The sequence below is a fragment of the Trichechus manatus genome, unplaced genomic scaffold (assembly GCF_000243295.1).
Source record: "Trichechus manatus latirostris isolate Lorelei unplaced genomic scaffold, TriManLat1.0 scaffold00084, whole genome shotgun sequence".
In the NCBI taxonomy this organism is placed as follows: Eukaryota; Metazoa; Chordata; class Mammalia; order Sirenia; family Trichechidae; genus Trichechus; species Trichechus manatus.
The window spans coordinates 315,055-332,445 of NW_004444020.1; the positions used below are offsets into that span (position 1 = coordinate 315,055).

The 17,391-nt window shown below is 41.0% G+C and overlaps 1 protein-coding gene across 1 annotated transcript in view; it reads left to right on the top strand.

Annotated features, from left to right (window-relative positions):
- COL6A6 (collagen type VI alpha 6 chain) overlaps nt 1–17,391 on the top strand; it is a 125,039-nt gene that overhangs the window by 93,590 nt on the left and 14,058 nt on the right. Inside the window, exons 32-34 of the mRNA XM_012556973.2 lie at nt 6,683–6,779; nt 10,329–11,000; nt 14,139–14,232. Coding sequence (XP_012412427.1) covers nt 6,683–6,779; nt 10,329–11,000; nt 14,139–14,232 — 863 coding nt within the window. The remainder of the gene's footprint in view (nt 1–6,682; nt 6,780–10,328; nt 11,001–14,138; nt 14,233–17,391) is intronic.

Consider the following 17,391-nt stretch of genomic DNA (forward strand, 5'->3'; position numbering starts at 1 on the left):
GTATTCAGGAAACTTCTTAGCTTTGGTTTAGTCCAGTTGTGCTGACTTCCTCTGTAGTGTGTGCTGTCCTTCCCTTCACCTAAGATAATTCTTTCACCCTTAATTTTTTAGTGCTAGCACTCTCACTTAGAGATTAATGAATCTGGTTTCTTAATTCTACCCAAAGAGCCTAGAGACTGTTTGCTCCTTTTTGAAAGAGTTCATCTAAAAAGAGCACCAATGAAGATTTAAGTTCCTGATCATAGGCCCTCATAAATCTGAGCAGCATTGGTCCCTAGCATCCCTTGGGCAAAAGAAGAGCTAGAGATGCAGAGAGGAGTCGGAATTGGTCCCAATTTTCATTCATCCAACAAATGTTTAGTGAGCACCTCATATGCGCCAGGTGTTGTTCTAGGCTCTGGGGATACAAGAGTAAACTAGAAAAACAAGAGACTCATGAAGCTGACATTAGATAATGAACAGAGTTGTCTAGAAGGACTCAAAACAGAGGCATAAACACATTTTGGTTAGAACTCAATACCTGACATTACAGAAGAGAAATTACGTTTCTACCTCTCCATTTTGCCTTTTTTTTCCTTTCTTCTACCCATTCTTTTCATCTGTACTTTTGTTGTTATTAGTTGCCATCAACTTGTATCCACTCACGGCAACCCCATGTGTGCAGAGTAGAACACCTTCTGAGATGCCTCTGGGTGGGTTTGAACAGCCAACTTTTTGGATAGTAGTCAAGCACTTAACCATTTGCTCCACCCAGGGACCTTAAAATTTGTTTACTATTTTTTAAGAACAGAACTCAAAGATCAACTGACACCATGCTGCCCTGCATGGTGTCATATTTTATAACCCTAGTTTGAGGTCATGTTTTCTAACCCTAGTTTGTTTCATCATTACCATGACTTTTACAAATCTTGATTCATCTGAGTTCAGCTGTCCAGTCTAAAATTCAGTGACTGTACAGATGTGTGGTGGGACTCAGGAGTAGGTGCTCTGATAGCATGGAGTGATTTCCCTGCATTTCTTAGCAAATGGAGGGTAACCACCGTCTTGGAAATTTTTTGCAGTGGCATAAAACTGATTGATGAGCTGTTCATCCCTTCTAGAGTAGGCCATTTTTGACTGGAAAATCTCAAGCTCAGCTTTGTTTTGCACTAAGAATTTTCCTCTAGATTCATTTGACATTACCTTTTACTGCTGGTGAAATTTCACTTGCTGCACATTAAAACAAATGTGTCGAGTCAACTTCAACTCATAGCAACCCTATCGGACAGGGTAGAACTGTCCCATAGGGTTTCCAAGGAACCCCTGATGGATTCGAACCACCAACCTTTTGGTTACCAGTTGTAGCTCTTAACCACTGTACCACCGGGGCATATTAGGAATTATAATATAAAGTGGATCTCTGTCTTAGCTATCTAGGGCTGTGATAATAGAAATATCACAGGTTGATGGCTTTAACAAAGAGAAATTTGTTCTCTTACAGTCCAGTGGCTACAAGTCCACATTCAGGGTGTCACCTCCAGGGGAAGGTTTCTCTCTCTGTTGGCCTTCTCATCAATCTTCCCCTGGATTAGGAGCTTCTACGTGCAGGGACCCCAGGTCCAAAGGATGTGCTCTGCTTCCGGCACTGCTTTCTTGGTAGTATGAGGTCCCCCAACTCTCTGCTTACTTCCCTTTCCTTTTATCTCTTGTAAGATAAAAGGTGGTGCAGGCCACACCCTAGGGAAACTCCCTTTACTTTGGATCAGGGATGTGACATTAGTAAGGGTGTTACAATCCCACCCTAATCCTCTTTAACATAAAATTACAATCACAAAATGGAGGACAACCACACAATACTGGGAATTATGGCCCAGCCAAACTGATACACACATTTTTGGGGGGACATAATTCAATCCATGATAGACTCCCTTTCTAATATACTTACAAGAAATGTGTCACTCTTTCAAAAACTAGTGGCAGAGTAGTCAACTCTGACTCATGGCAACCCAGTATGTGTCAGAGTAGAACTGTGCTCAATAGGGTTTTCAATGGCTGATTTTTCAGACATAGATCGCCAGGCCTTTCTTCTGAGGTGCCTCTGGGTGGACTCAAATCTCCTACCAGCTGAGTGCATTAATGGTTCGTGCCACCCAGAGACTCCTCTCTTTTAGATAGCCCTTTTTTTTCTTTTTGTTTTTTTACTCTGCTGTTTGGCATTGCAGCTGAAAAAAAAGTTAAGAACTATAATATTTGATTTTCTAAATAATTCTAGTGATTGGAGACACAGCTGAAATTGGGGAAAATTTTTCAATGGGAAATGTTAGCAATCTTTATTTTTAAAAGTATTCCCTTTTTAAGTATAGAATTGTCTAAAGACAGTTATCTAAATAATTGTCTAAAGAAGATTATCCATAATATTAATTTTGTTTTTCCTTGAGTACACCAATTTATGGAGCCCTTTGATGTTTAGAGAGGAAAAAACAGGGTGTCACCCAGAACCATTTGCTGAACACCCCATATTGTCCATCTGTGGACTTTATAGTTGAACTTTCATCCAAGCTGGTGCGTCTTTGAATGCACAGGACAGTGAGTAATAGGAAAAGTGAACAAAAAGACTCATTTTAAATCTCCATCCCGCTTTCAGCTTAGGGAATTTTTCTATGATGTACTAACTATAGTTGCAGCAATGTTATGTGGTAGGGATGGGTGATCTCTAAATCCACATCGTCCAAACTTTACTGACTGAGAGTTTTCCTTGGTGGGGAAGGTGGGGGCAAAGACCCCCTGTGGACTCTCCCCAGTAAAGCAATTCACTAGAACCAATGAGGAGGATGGAACTGCTTTAGGTTGATACCAACATGATAATACATGATTAAACGTGAAGCCTAAATTATTAAATAATGCAACCACCAGGAATATGGAAGTTGTCACATTATAGACACACAGAGCACAAGATTAGTTGACAAATAGCAGCAACCCCTGGACAACATCTTGAGGAACATTGCTCTAAACTGAGTTAGGACTCACTAATAACAAAACTACAATTATAAAAGTAGCTCATGCAGAAGATGGAAGTTAGGCCTTGGTTGGGGAGAGTAAACCTTAAATGTAGAGCCTTACATATTCCACCATCTCTGGGGGCTCACTTTCCTCATCTGTAAAATGATGGAATTGGATTACATGGTTTCTGAGATTTCTTCTAGCTCAAATATTCTGTGATCCACCCTTGCCCTCAGCTCCGTCAGGATCCTGGTTGTTGGCAGTAAGAAACCTCTTTGCCCCTGCCAGATGGTCTGACCCATGTCCTCTGAACTGGGTTTCGTTTCCAGTCACCCATCATCATCCAGATGGCATGAAGGCTTGATTCACTTGAAACATTGTGCAGAGATACCTATTAAAAGCTATTCACAATGCAGACTAATTGTTGCTGCTGGTTTATTAGTCAAGACTTTGTTTACAGATCACCAAAACCAATTTAAGTACACATATGTACATACACTAAGTAGAATTTATTATGAGGATCAAGATATAACCCAGGTGTCCTCTGATCCCAAGTTCAGGGAGCGGCCTCTGCCTTTACCCCATTTACACAGAACCCAGCATTTCTTCAAAGATTCATTTGCACAAAGAACCAGTGACATGCAGACTCTACTGAAGGTCTGTGGATCACAAGAGGGGCTCCACGATGCAGAGCACTGCACTCCACCACAGAAAGTCTCCATTCATGTCACTGCACCCTCTCCTTCTCCACTGCCCTGCCCATCACAGGGTCTTTTTTACCCTCTTATACCACACAATGCTCACCTTTGCTACCTTCTGCTTCTTCCCTCCCAGTCTCTCCCTAGGACTATCGGTTCCTCTCTATATGTACTTGTACCAAGAGATTTAGCTAAAAGCTTCAGTGATCACATTTTCCCTCAGAGGCTCCCCTCTAACCCAGACAGCTTATGAAAGCAAGCACAATGATCTCCCAGAGAGGAATTCCGGTGAGCACGGATTTCTCCATCTCCATACACAGAAGAATAAAAGATGGGTAGAAACAGAGATAAGCCTCAGGGAAAGCCTGTGATCTCCAGGACTCTCTCCATCTCTCATTTCCACTTCACTCTTGTCTGCTTTTTCTTCTCCTTTCCCCTTCCCTCCCTCTCTTCCCTTCCCTTTCTCCTTCTCCTCCTCTTCCTTTTCTTCCTCCTGCTCCTCTCTTCCTCGTCTCTCTCTCTCATTCTTCCTCCCTCCCATTTTCCTTGACCCTCAGTCCACACGAGCAGCCTACAGCTCTATTAGGGATATTGGTGATTCAGTGGTAGAATTCTCACTTTCCACGCAGGAGACCCTGATTCAACTCCCAGCCAATGCAGCTCATGCACAGTCATCACCCATTTGTCAGTGGAGGCTTGCATATTGCTGAACAGGTTTCACCAGAGCTTCTATACTAAGACAGACTAGGAAGAAAGCCCTGGTCAGCCCAATAAAAATCCTATGAATCACAACGGTCCTATCCACAACCAATCATGAGAATGGCATAAGAGTGGGCAACATTTCATTCAGTTGTTCATGGGATTGCCGTGAATAGGGGCCAACTCTGTGGCAGCTAACAACAACCACACAGCTATATTAGCTCTTGTCCCTAACATGGATAGGCTCAATACCCTGAGGACCCCAGTTCCAAATTCCTGAGAGAGTGGATCTGATTGGCTCAAATGTTCGTCCCTGGTCCAATCAGCTCTGGTCAGAGAGCTGTAGTCATCCCATACAAACATGGCTGCCAAAGTCCTACCTGTATGGGTAAAGTATGGGAAGGGAAATTCCCAGAGAGAGAGGGGCGTCATTATCTTAAGACAGTAGGATTCACAGAGGAGAACGAAACTGTCACCTGACCTATCTCTTAGGCATTAGATAGGACCATACCTACAATTTTTCTTCAACTGTCAATTATCTCTGAGTAAATTCACTGTCAAGTTAATTATTCTTGATTAATTGGGGCCTCCTTATGTTCTCCCAGCTCTCCACCCTCAACCTTCCTAGGTAGGTTACTAACAGTGGGCCGAATTGGATTGAGTGGGGAGTTGTTCAGAGAGGAATGGTACCTGGACATGGATTTGGGTCTCCTTTTCAAAGCCAACTTCAGTGCCTGGTTTACAGTGGGAACTCAAAGGATGGTTACAAATTTCACATGGTTGTCTGGGACTTGGCAGGGTGGGTCTCTGATCCTCTTCTTTAAATGGCTTCAGTGTCCAGTGTCTTTTGATCAGACCCTTAACCTTTTTCTGAGCTTCTGTTTCGTCATCTATAAAGTGAGGTGATGAACAGAACTAACTCACTGTTGGGTTGAGATAATAGACATGAACGTGCTTTGTAAACTGCCCAGTGGTCTTCAGTGACCCACATGGCACTCACCCTGTGCCAGTAAGTGCTTTACAATGTGAACTCATTTAATGTTACAGTAGCCCAGCTAGGTGTTGTCATTGTTGTTAGGTGCCATCGAGTCAGTTCCAACTGATAGCAACCCTATGTACAGCAGAACAAAACACTGCCCAGTCCTGTGCCATTCTCACAATCATTGTTATGCTTGAGCCCATTGTTGCAGCCACCGTGTCAATCCATGTCCTTGAGGGCCTTCCTTTATTTTGCTGACCCTGTACTTTACCAACCATGGTATCCTTCCCCAGGGACTGATCCCTCCTGCTAACATGTCCAAAGTATCTGAGACATAGTCTCACCATCTTTGCTTCTAAGGAGCATTCTGTTGTACTTCTTCCAAGACAGATTTGTTCATTCTTTTGGCAGTCCATGGTATATTCAATATTCTTCACCAACACCACAATTCAAAGGCATCAATTCTTCTTTGGGCTTCCTTACTTATCACCCAGCTTTCACATGTATATGAGGCGACTGAAAACACCATGCAGCAGATTTGCCCAATGCAATGCATCTTTTGATTTCTTGACTGCTGCTTCCAGGGGTGTTGATTGTGGATCCAAGTAAAATGAAATCCTTGACAACTTCAATCTTTTCCCCACTTATCATAATGTTGTTTATTGGTCCAGTTGTGAGGATATTTGTTTTATGTTGAGGTGTAATCCATACTGAAGTCTGTAGTCTTTTATCTTCTTCAGTAAGTGCTTCAAGTCCTCTTCACTTTCAGCAAGCAAGGGTCTGTCGTCTGCATAACGCAGGTTGTTAATAAGTCTTCCTCCAATCCTGATGCCCGTTCTTCTTTATATAGTCTAGCTTCTCAGATTATTTGCTCAGCATATTATCCCAGCAGGTCAGGTCCTCAGTGGCACAAATGGTTTGCACTTAACCTAAAGGTTAGCAGTTGAACCCACCCAACAGCACCATGGAAGGCCTGGTAATCTGCTTCCGTAAAGATTACAGCCAAGAAGACCCTCTGGAGCAGCTCTGCTCTACACATGGGATCACCATGAGTCAGAATCGACTTGATAGCAACAGGTTTTGATTGGTTATTATCCCTATTTTACAGATGAAGAAAAAGGTAAAGTATCTTGTTATATAGCTAAAGAGAGCATCAGGGTTTAAACTCAGGCAGTGCGCTTAGCCTCCCTGACATGCTGCACCAGCCATGACCTTCTTAGAAGAAGCAGCCTTGACCTCTTCAGATCTCAGTTCCCTGAGCAGTCTTGGAAAGTTTTTGTAGCCCCACCCACTAAGCTGTTCTTTCTCTTGCTTCTGCTCCTTTCAGATCGATGACACCGGCACATTTCAAGTAATAACGGTTCCATCGGGGGCTGACTACACGCCAGCACTGGAAAGTCTCCAGCGGTGCACTTTCTGCTATGGTAAGACCCATCAACTGGTCAGGCCTATTAGCGCGTTGAGTCACAGTTGGCAGGAGTAGCTGGAACATGGCAATGGGGATGATGGCCCCATAAGGACTTCCTCGGGGCTCTGGGCTCACCCATCACACTGTGTCTTCCACAGATGGAACATCTTAGCTCAGCGAGCAGGGTCTCCTCCTATACATATCGCAGCAGGAGGGTTGCTTTCCAGGCTTCCCTACTGAGTGCAGCTTCGAGGAAATGGTAACGATTTTCAGAAAAGCTTAGCCTGACTCAATGCCAAGTTTTTCATGCTGTAAAGTACTGGATTTTCGCAAATAATGCGCCCATACATATACCGTATTTTTACGCAAATAGTGCATGCCTTGTATGTTAGTTTGCCAACCTCGCCCTCCCCCCATGAAGTATTTTCATAAGCTCTGCTACACCAATTTTTTTTACATGTTGCTGTAAAAAAATTGGCATAGTGCACTTACAAAAATACCTCTTTGAGAGGAGGGCATGGCTGGCAAACAAACATAGAAGGCGCATGTTATTTACATTAAAATACAATGTGTGAGGGGGTTGCAAGGTTGACAAAACATATAATATGCACATTATTTGCATAAAAATACTGTATATTTATGTGTTTTCCAAACCTCAGATATTCACAACCTCCAAGAAATGCTTTAGAGAAATTCAGCACCTTCCTATCTGCATGGGAGTATTTTTTTTAGTACAGTAGAAGTGAAAACTAGCAGATATTCATGTATTTCTCATTGCAAAGAAGCTTCATAGACTGCCAAATGTTAGGCATCAAAAACGTGTGCAGAGTTGGCTTGTCTGTTGTTGTGTTTTAAACAGCTCTGTAGGCCTAGCTAGAAAACTGGACTGTAATCTTCTATTTGAGTGTTCTAATAAGTATGAAGGGAGCCCTGATGGCACAGTGGTTAAAGCAATCGACTGCTAACCAATAGGTCCGCGGTTCGAAACCACCGGTGGCTCTACAGAAGAAACATATAGCAGTCTGCTTCTGTAGAGATTTACAACCTTGAAAACCCTCTGGGGTCGCTATGAGTCGGAATTGACTCGATGGCGTGGGTTTTAATAATTATGAGGGGCTCCTGGGTGGTGCAAACAGTTGATGTGTCTGGCAGCTAACTGAAAGGTTGGAGGTTTGAGTTCACCCAGAGGCGTCTCAGAAGAAAGGTCCAGCTATCTACTTTCAAAAAATCAACCGCTGAAAACCCTCTGGATCACAATTCTACTCTGACACACATTGGGTTGCCATGAGTCAGAACAGACTTGGCGGCAGCTGGTACGGGTATAATTATGAAGAGAGTGGAAGCCACTGAGATTACTGGTGGGTGTAGTGGCTAACAATTATCTAGTACTTACTGTAGGCCACGTACTGTTCTACTTGCTTTATATAATATCAATGGTGATGACAGTTAATACCTAAACTACTGTGCTTATTATGGTCCAAGTGCTGTTCTAATTAAATATTTCTTTCAATCCTTATAACCATCCTAAAATATTTGAACTATTATTAGCTCCATCTTACAGATAAAGAAAATGAGGCTTAAGGAGATGAAGTAATTTACTCAGAGCCATACAGCCAGGTGAAACCCAAGAAGGCAGGCTCTAAACTGCCTGCCCTTTATGAGTTAATGGAGGTCCCATTTTTGTGCTCCCTGAAACTCCCCATTTGGTCTAAAAGAAAAAGCTTAATTCCTCTCCTTCCCCATGCGTATTAGCAAGATGCTAATTCTTGCCATACAAGTGACCTCACAGGGAGGTGGCAACTCTGAGGGAGTAGTAGGATCTCCAGTCTTCTAATAACCCCCTCCTCTGTCTCTAATTAATCAACTCCCCTCCATCCCCCTGGCTCATTGCACAGGGTGGGTTTCGGCACTGGCATTCTTCACAGCAGTTAAAGTACTAACCATGCTGGGGGGAGACACTGTTCTCAGTTGTGCTCTCACACATGTCAATTACAATAGCGTGCTGGCATGTTGCACAGTCAGAAGTTGCACATGTGTGACTGGGGATGGATTTTGGCTCCATTTCTTGGCTCAAACGCTTGTTTAGTCTCTGAGGCATATAATGGACGATATTTTGGCTGTCATTCCCTGCAATTAAAAAACCCACAAAACTGAACAAATGGGCAGCCTGCTGTCTCTGATTTTAGAAACTGCCATGCACACGGGTGGCTGTTCTGTCATCTGACCATTATACATGGTCATGAAATTTTACTGACTGTCAGTAAGGAAGCATAACCCGTCCAGAGCCATATCTTAGTGAGTCTGTGAGCAAGACTGAAGTTAGGAAGTCTGCTACATTCCCTAGGATCTGCATTCTGATCATTACTCTTTTATCCAATAGCTTTTATTGGTGGTCCATGGCCATATCTAAGTACCAGCTGTGAACACACATATTATTCTATTTCTCTTTCTTCTCTTTAGTTTTTAAAGAGGGCATTGTCATCCTCAACCATCAACTATTATTGAAAACCTAACATTACAGAATGTCAGCGCTGGAAGGGGGCCCTCAGGTGACTTCAGTCCAACCACCTAACTGTGCAGAGAAATTGTACAGAACTGAGGCCGAGGTTGGATAAGTGGCTTGACTAGGGACACACAGTGTGTCTGTTACTGAGACAAGGCCAGAACCCAAGCATCCTGGCTGCCAGGCCAAGGGGCCTCCCCACTGCTGCACCACATGGCCTTGCCTCTAATGATAGAACATGACTTCATACTAGTGTGTCCTTTGGCAGAATGCTTTTCCGCTCCTGATGTCAGTCTTTTCTGTAAAACAAGAAGGTTGGATTAGGTGACCTCCTGTGAATATTCATTATGGTCAGATTTAATAAAATCTGCTCTGTTTTTATTGCTACACATTCCTTTGTTAAATGAGATATGCATATTTATAAGAATGACCTCATATTTTCTGAAAGTCAATTAATAGGTGATATTTATATTCATTTATTTAGCATACATGTATTGAGCTTTCAACTAATAAGCATTCTGGAGATACAAAGATGAGTGGTAGCTTTGTCATTAACGAGCATACATAGACATTGAGTTATAAATGCACCTTTAAATTGAAATAAAAGATGTGTTGCTTTTTTTCACCCTGACTTTTTACAACAGTTTACCTTTTCATAGTAGAACAATGTGAGCATAGAGATAAGGTCCATTGGTTTAACCCATATATAGTCAATCTGGAGAAATTATTAGCTTTTATGTTGTAATACAGTATATTTTTGTGTGCATGACATACACTGTCCATTTAAATCTTTATAAACGTAAAATTCAGCCAAGATGAAATTTATGTTGAAAATAGCCTAATTTTTACCATGGGTATAATACTCAGGCTGGATACAAAGTCTGAGCTTTTTGAATATAGGTGCAAACTGGGTACTAGGAAGTCTTCTTGATATTAAAGTCTTTTAGTAACTATTTTAACATCAAAGGCTATGCAGTTTTCAAATGCCAAAATATTTGAGATGCTATCTTTCCTTTTCTGTCCATTTCTACTTAGTAACCCCAAGTAACTTTTGGTTTGCAGATGTATGCAAGCCGGATCCTTCTTGCAGTCAAGCCAGACCACCCCCTGTGCAGTCTTACATGGATGCTGCTTTTCTTCTGGACAGCTCTCGGAATGTGGGTGCTGCCGAATTTGAAGACATAAGAGCCTTCATGGGAGCACTGTTAGATCACTTTGAAATCACTCCCGAGCCCATGACCTCCATCACTGGAGACCGAGTAGCCCTGTTGAGCCATGCTCCCCCTGACTTCCTACCCAACACTCAGAAGAGCCCCGTTAGAACTGAGTTCAACCTTACCACCTACAACAGTAAACGCCTCATGAAGAGGCACCTGAAAGAATCAGTTCAACAACTAAATGGAGACACTTTCATTGGTCATGCCTTACAGTGGACTCTAGACAATGTCTTTTTAAGCATACCTAACCTGAGAAGAAACAAAGTCATCTTTGTGATATCTGTTGGGGAAACCAGTAACTTGGACAAAGAAACCTTAAAGAAGGAATCCTTGCGAGCCAAATGCCAGGGTTATGCCCTATTTGTGTTTTCCCTTGGCCCTACTTGGAATGACAAGGAACTGGAAGATCTAGCCAGCCACCCTTTGGATCACCACCTGGTCCAGCTTGGCCGAATTCATAAACCTGACCACAGATATGCTGTGAAGTTTGTGAAGTCATTTATAAACTCAATCAGGCGTAAGTCTTAAAGTCTGTACTTTTCTGCGTGTTAAGAGTATACTTGGTATTCCCAAAAGAAGGGTTGATGAGCTGACCTGGATTCTTGGAAACTTTTGTCTGTTTTCAAGGGTACTGCAGGGTCAAAAAGGCAAATATGTAATGATGGGCAGTTGAGGTGGAGAGAGGCTGTGGTTCCTAAGCATTTAATTTCCTGGCTCAGCTTTGTTATGCCTCTGGTTCCTGTGGAGAAACAATCATAACCAGCAGCTGTTCACACATCTGTCTGCATGCAGCAGTGCAGTCTGGGTCTGTGAGGTCACAGCCTGGGCTGGAGCTACAAAGTACAAACCCCTACCATGTAACATTAGCATGCTGCCCTTCAATGGAAAGTTTCGTCAGTTAACACACCAAAAGAGAGAGTCAAAGAAAAATTAAAATGAACAATCCTTGGCTTGGCTTTTACAAGTTCTGAAGGCAGTTTGAAGTATTAGCAGTTACAATTTTACTTGTCAGAATGAAAGATAAAGCCTTGTAAAACTTTCTTAGTCTCTTTAATGACTTTTTATGATGCCAGTAATTAGTGTAACCTGTGCCCTTATAAAAGAAACATGGGCTGGTTCTCAATCCATTTCTTGGATTGAGCTTGCCTTGGAAGTACGCAATCCACTTTGAATGCAACAGGGTGCATAAAAAGAAGGCCTGTCCTGCTATGACTCTAAAGGTTGAAGAGCAGTTGGTAGGATTTCTGAAAGGAGCCCGGCTGGTGCAAACAGTTAAGCGCATGGCTACTAACTGAAAGGTTGGAGGTTCTAACCCACCCAGCTGTTCTCAGGGAGAAAATTCTAGCGATCTGCTTCTATAATAATTACAGCCTAGGAAACTCTGTGGTGCAGTTCTACTCTGTCATGTGGGGTCAGTGGTGAGTTGGAAATAACTCAACGAAACCTAACAACAATAACAAGATTTCTGTACATTTTCATGGTGAATGAACCCTTGACGTTCTGATAAAGAAATGTGGACACACAGGGCACAGGGCACCCAGAACAGTGCAGCTAAGATCCTGATTGTGTCACGAACTGTCACTGACATTACAGGGTGAGACCAATCAAGAATGCAGACACAGATTATTCAGTTTGCAGGGTGAGGTCTGAGGAGCCCTGGGAAATTGCTGATGGGGCTGACGTTGTACTTTCTAGTCCTCTGCTTCTCAAAATCTGAGTGTAGGGCCAGCAGTATCAGCCTCATCTGGGAGCAGAATGCAGAATTTCAGGCCCCACCTCAGACATTCTGAACCAGAATCTGCTTTTTAACCAGATCCCCTGGTGATTCATATGCACATTAAGGTTTGAGGAATGCTGATATAGGAGCAGTATGCTTCGAGAATGAAATTTAGGTGGATGTATTCTGGAATAAGGGGCCCTAGTGGCAAAGTGGTTAAAGCGTTCAGTTGCTAACCAAAAGGTCAGCAGTTCGAACCCACCAGCTGCTGCTAGAGAGAAAGTTGTGGCAGTCTGCTTCTGTAAAGATCACAGCCTTGGAAACCCTAGGGGGCAGTTCTACTCCGTCCTATAGGGTCGCTATGAGTCGGAATCAACTCGATGGCCATGGGTTTGGTTTTGGCTGATTCTGGAATAGGAACCAGAACGAGGAGTTATAAAAAAAAAAAAAAGGAGGAAAAAATGGGGGCTGGGGACATTCTGAAGGAAGTGATGAGAAGGCATTTGCAAGGGTAAAACAAAAGAACACCTTGAAAGACTCTGAGAAACTTGTAAAGAAACACTCCTTATGTGGCAAGAAATTGGAAGGAACTTTAAGGTTAAATTTCCTTCACTGGTCATCCCACATTCTTAATGATGTTTCATGGTAATTAGTTCAACTAGAAGAAGAGACTTTGTAAAAGTACATGGGGTAAGTGAGAGATATAGAAAAGTGTTTGAAAACTATAACCATGATGCAGTTATACACCGCTTTTCTAGAACTTATGTATCAGGAAATCCCCAATCTTGAAAACATAGCCGTGAAAGTACAAGAAATCAAAAAAGGCTTTGGCATAGTCATATTAAAGCCTACACACTTGATTCCACAACAGGCGCACAGACTCACCCTCACACATTCAACATTAACACATATTTATGAGGCACATACTCTGAGCCACTAACTGTTCCAGGTACTGGGTGTTGGCGAGTGACCATAACAGACATGGTCACTGCCCTCCTGGGAATTATAATCTGACTTCCCGTCTAAGTCGTTATGACTCTTAATTAATACACTGCTGCAATAGAGTTTATCAAGCACAGTCCACATCAGAATCAACACATTTCCTACAAGAAACAAAACGGCTGACAAACAGCCTGAGGTCAAGAGAGATAAAAATTAAAAATCAGGTGTACAAAAAGGGAAGCATCACAGTTTTAGGCCGTTCAGTCTAAAAGCACACAGCTCCACCTACCACAGCGGCTCTGGTGACGGTGCTGTATCTCAACCCAGAGCAGACTTGCTGCTTATGATGACTCTGCGTCACCAGGAAGAGATTCAAGTGTGTTTAACAACTCTGATCGATTTAATGCTTCAAAGAAATATATAATACATTTAAGATTTCCTATCAAAAATGGATTTTAAAATTGTAAATGGTATAGGAAGAGGCATGTGACATTATTTTGAAAAATTTATGTGGACCATTTTAATGTCTTTATATTTCCAAATGAAATGAGCCATTAAAGAATTAAACTCAAGGTGGCTCTGTTGTTAATGCTGTTGTTAGTAATACAAAGACCATAAAGGGAATATCCTTTTCCCATTGCATTTTGATATTGCAAAGGAGCAAATAAAAAATAACTATTCTGATTAGCTCACGGTAATTAGAGGTTGGAGCCTTAGAACTGACTCAGATCTCCTCTAATGTTGGACTGACTTTAGCAGCTAAGGGCATCTTATTGAAAAGTTAGTTGAATTCTCTACCTATAAATTCAGCAGAGCTGTATTTTCTAATCTCAGATGTAGAGATTCCCCAGGGAAATCCGCCTTTATCTCATATGGCTACCAAAGTTGGCATCTTTCCCTGATGGATATTGAGAACAGCGAAGTGATACTTTGCATACAGAGCAGAATGTTAACATCTGTGAATAAGAGACTCATCACAGACTTCTTTCTTTCTAGGTGCAATCAATAAATATCCACCAATAAACTTCAGAACAAAATGCAGTAGGCTCAGATCTACAGATCCAAAGCAGCCTCTACAACAGTTCCGAAGGTATTATCTGCTTGGTATTATTTGATAAATGAATGTGCCTTTATTTCCTTCTCCCCCTTCTTTCTTTTCTTCATCTTCCTTCTCCTCCTCCTCTATCCTATTCAGGCAAATTCTCTTGCTACATGATATTAATTTAAAATATGAGGGAACAAAAGATAATCAAAATGAACAGATTGATCTGAAAATCAACCAAATAGAACTTTTTAAAATTGAAGATCTAATTGTTGAAATAAAACACCCAATGGGACAGCCCAGTGACAATGAGCATACCTAATGACCAGATCTTGGTTTCTAAATACCATGCCCTACCAAAAGGAACCAGGACTTCCTGGAGAAATATGCAGTTCTAGGCTACATCAGGGAAAGCACAATGTGAGCCTGGAACAACTTGCTCCAGAAAAAAAGGAGTCAAAAATTAAGTGTCATGTCAAGGGGACAAAGGAGCTATCTTGAAAGACCACCCACTGGCTTAATTTTGGACAATTTGAACATCAGGAAGACTAATGATAGTAATGGATTGAATAACACGTTGAATTTTTAAATCCACAAGTCTATAGAGATACCCAAAAAAGGGGAAGGGGAGAAAAAGTTCTTCTTCATAGAATAATGATAGCTAATAAATGTACAATCAGAAAATCACCAATTTTTAATCCCCAATGTAATAACTGAGTCAAGCAAGGATCATTAAAAGAATGCTAAAACCATTGGGCGAAGGATTGTTTGGGAACAGGTCGTTTATACAGCCTCAAAAACCCATTCATGTATTACTTATTAACCACAAAGAGGAAAATGTGCCTTTACATGGTGTGGTCTGGCAGTAACCACTTTGACCCAGCTCTGGTTTTATGTGCCCTCTGATGTGATGCAGTGGGAGAACATCACCTATGTGAGGTTCGCGCTGGAAATGTTTGACCTGAGTCTACTAATGAGGACTCAGTTAGACAATTCCAGAATGTGGACTGTTCTTCAGAACAACTAGCCTATACTTTTTATGGCTGTCAATTTCATGAAGAACAGAGAGATGTGGGGTTCTATTGTAGAATGGGAAAGACTAGAGACTTACATTCCTAATGTAATGATGTGAAGCTTGATTTGATTTTAAAACAGAAGAAAAGAGCTGATAAAATGGCGTCTGGGGGACAATTGGGGAAATTTGAGTGTGAACAATAAGTTGGAGGATATTGAATTTATGTTGATTTTCTTGTGTGTAGTAATAGTATCATGGTTGTATAAGAGAACATCCTTGTTCTTGAGAGAGGCATGATGAAGTTTTAAAAATAACATATATGATGGCTGCAGCCTACTTTCAATTGGTTTTCCTAAAGGGAAGTAGGACAGTATGTGTGTGTGTGTGTTTGTGTGTGTGTGCACATATATAAGTACATATATCTATATATGTGTGTATATAGAAGTGTGTATATATATGTGTATGTAGATAGAGAGTAGGAAGATGGTAACGGTTGAGAATCTAGGTGAAGGATTTACAGATATTCATGATTCTTCTGCTCTTTCCAATTTTCTGTGAATTTAACAATTTTCAGATTGAAAATTAACTTGGTAAAACTTACTGGATGGGTTAAACAGAATAATAGACACATCTGAGACGAACATAGTGAACTGGAAAATAAAGCTGAGGAAATTACTCAGAATGCATAAATGATAAATATAAGAGGTTCAGAGACAGAACAGAACAAAAATGTCTGACCTATATCTAATCAGATTCTAGAAAGATAAAATAGAAATAATGAATGAGAGGAAATATTCAAAGAGATAAAGGGATGATAATTTTCCAGAACTTATAAAAGACATGAGTTCACAGGTGAAGAAAGCACAAGATATAACAGGCAGGATAAATAAAAGAAAGCAACAGTTAGACATAGTGTAGAGAAATGCAGAACACCAAGACAAAGAGGGCAGCCAAAAGGAAAAAGCAGATCATCTACAAAGAAACTATAACTAGACTGGCAGCTGAATTACTAATAGCAGCAGTGGGAACCACAAAGCTAGTGAGTACCTTCAAAGTTGACCTTTCTGTCAACTTAAAATTGTGTGCTCAGAAAAAACTGCCTTTCAAAAATAATGGTAAAACAAAGACTAATCAGGTAAGCAAAAAATAATAGTTCAGCATAAAAACATCTTTACTAAAAAAAAAAAGTCTACAGTATATACTTTAAGGAAAATAAGAAGACCACAGAAGGAAGCTGAGGTGCACTAAGCAATGATGACTGATAAAATTTGTAAATATTTAGGCAAATCTAAACAAATGTTGTCTTTTTAAATAATAGTAACATCTAATTTGTGCAATTACAAAAAAGCTGTACTTGTTAACAAAGCTATGGAAAGAAAACATTTGTTACCTGGTAGTTTTAACAGAAGAAAACTGTTGTACCAAGAGTATAAATGTTGATAAATATTTGATTGATTAATTAGTTAAATGTGAGAAAAGACATTGAACAACCCCCACCCCCAAACAGAGAAAAGTCCAGGATCAGATGACTTCACTGGTAAAGTCTACCAAACATTTAAAGAGAATTAACACCATTCCTTCTCAAACTCTTCCAAAAAACAGGAGAACACTTCCTAAGTCATTCTATGAGGCCAGCATTACCTGATACCAAAGCCAGATAAAGACACCACAAGAAAAGAAAATTACAGACCAATATCCCTTATGAATATAGATGCAAAAATCCTCAACAAAATACTAGAAAACTGTACCCAACCGCATATTAAAAGGATTATACACCATGACCAAGTGTGATTTATCCCAGGAATGCAAGAGTGGTTCAACATAAGAAAATCAATCAAAGTAATACACCACATTGATAGACTGTAGGGGGAAAAAACACACGGTTATCTCATTTGACACAGAAAAGACATTTGACAAAATCCAGAACCATTTCATGATAAAAACACTCAGCAAAGTAGGAATAGAAGGAAAATTCTTCAGTATGATAAAGGATATTTACAAAAAAACCCACAGCTACTGCTTCTGAAAGGTCATAGCCTAGAAAACCATATGGAACACAGTTCTAGTCTGAAACACAAGGGTCACCATGAGCCAGAATCAACTCTATGGCACTGGGTTTGGTTTTTTGTTTTGGAACATCATACTCAATGGAGAAAGACTGAAAGCTTTTCCCCTAAGATCAAGAACAAGAC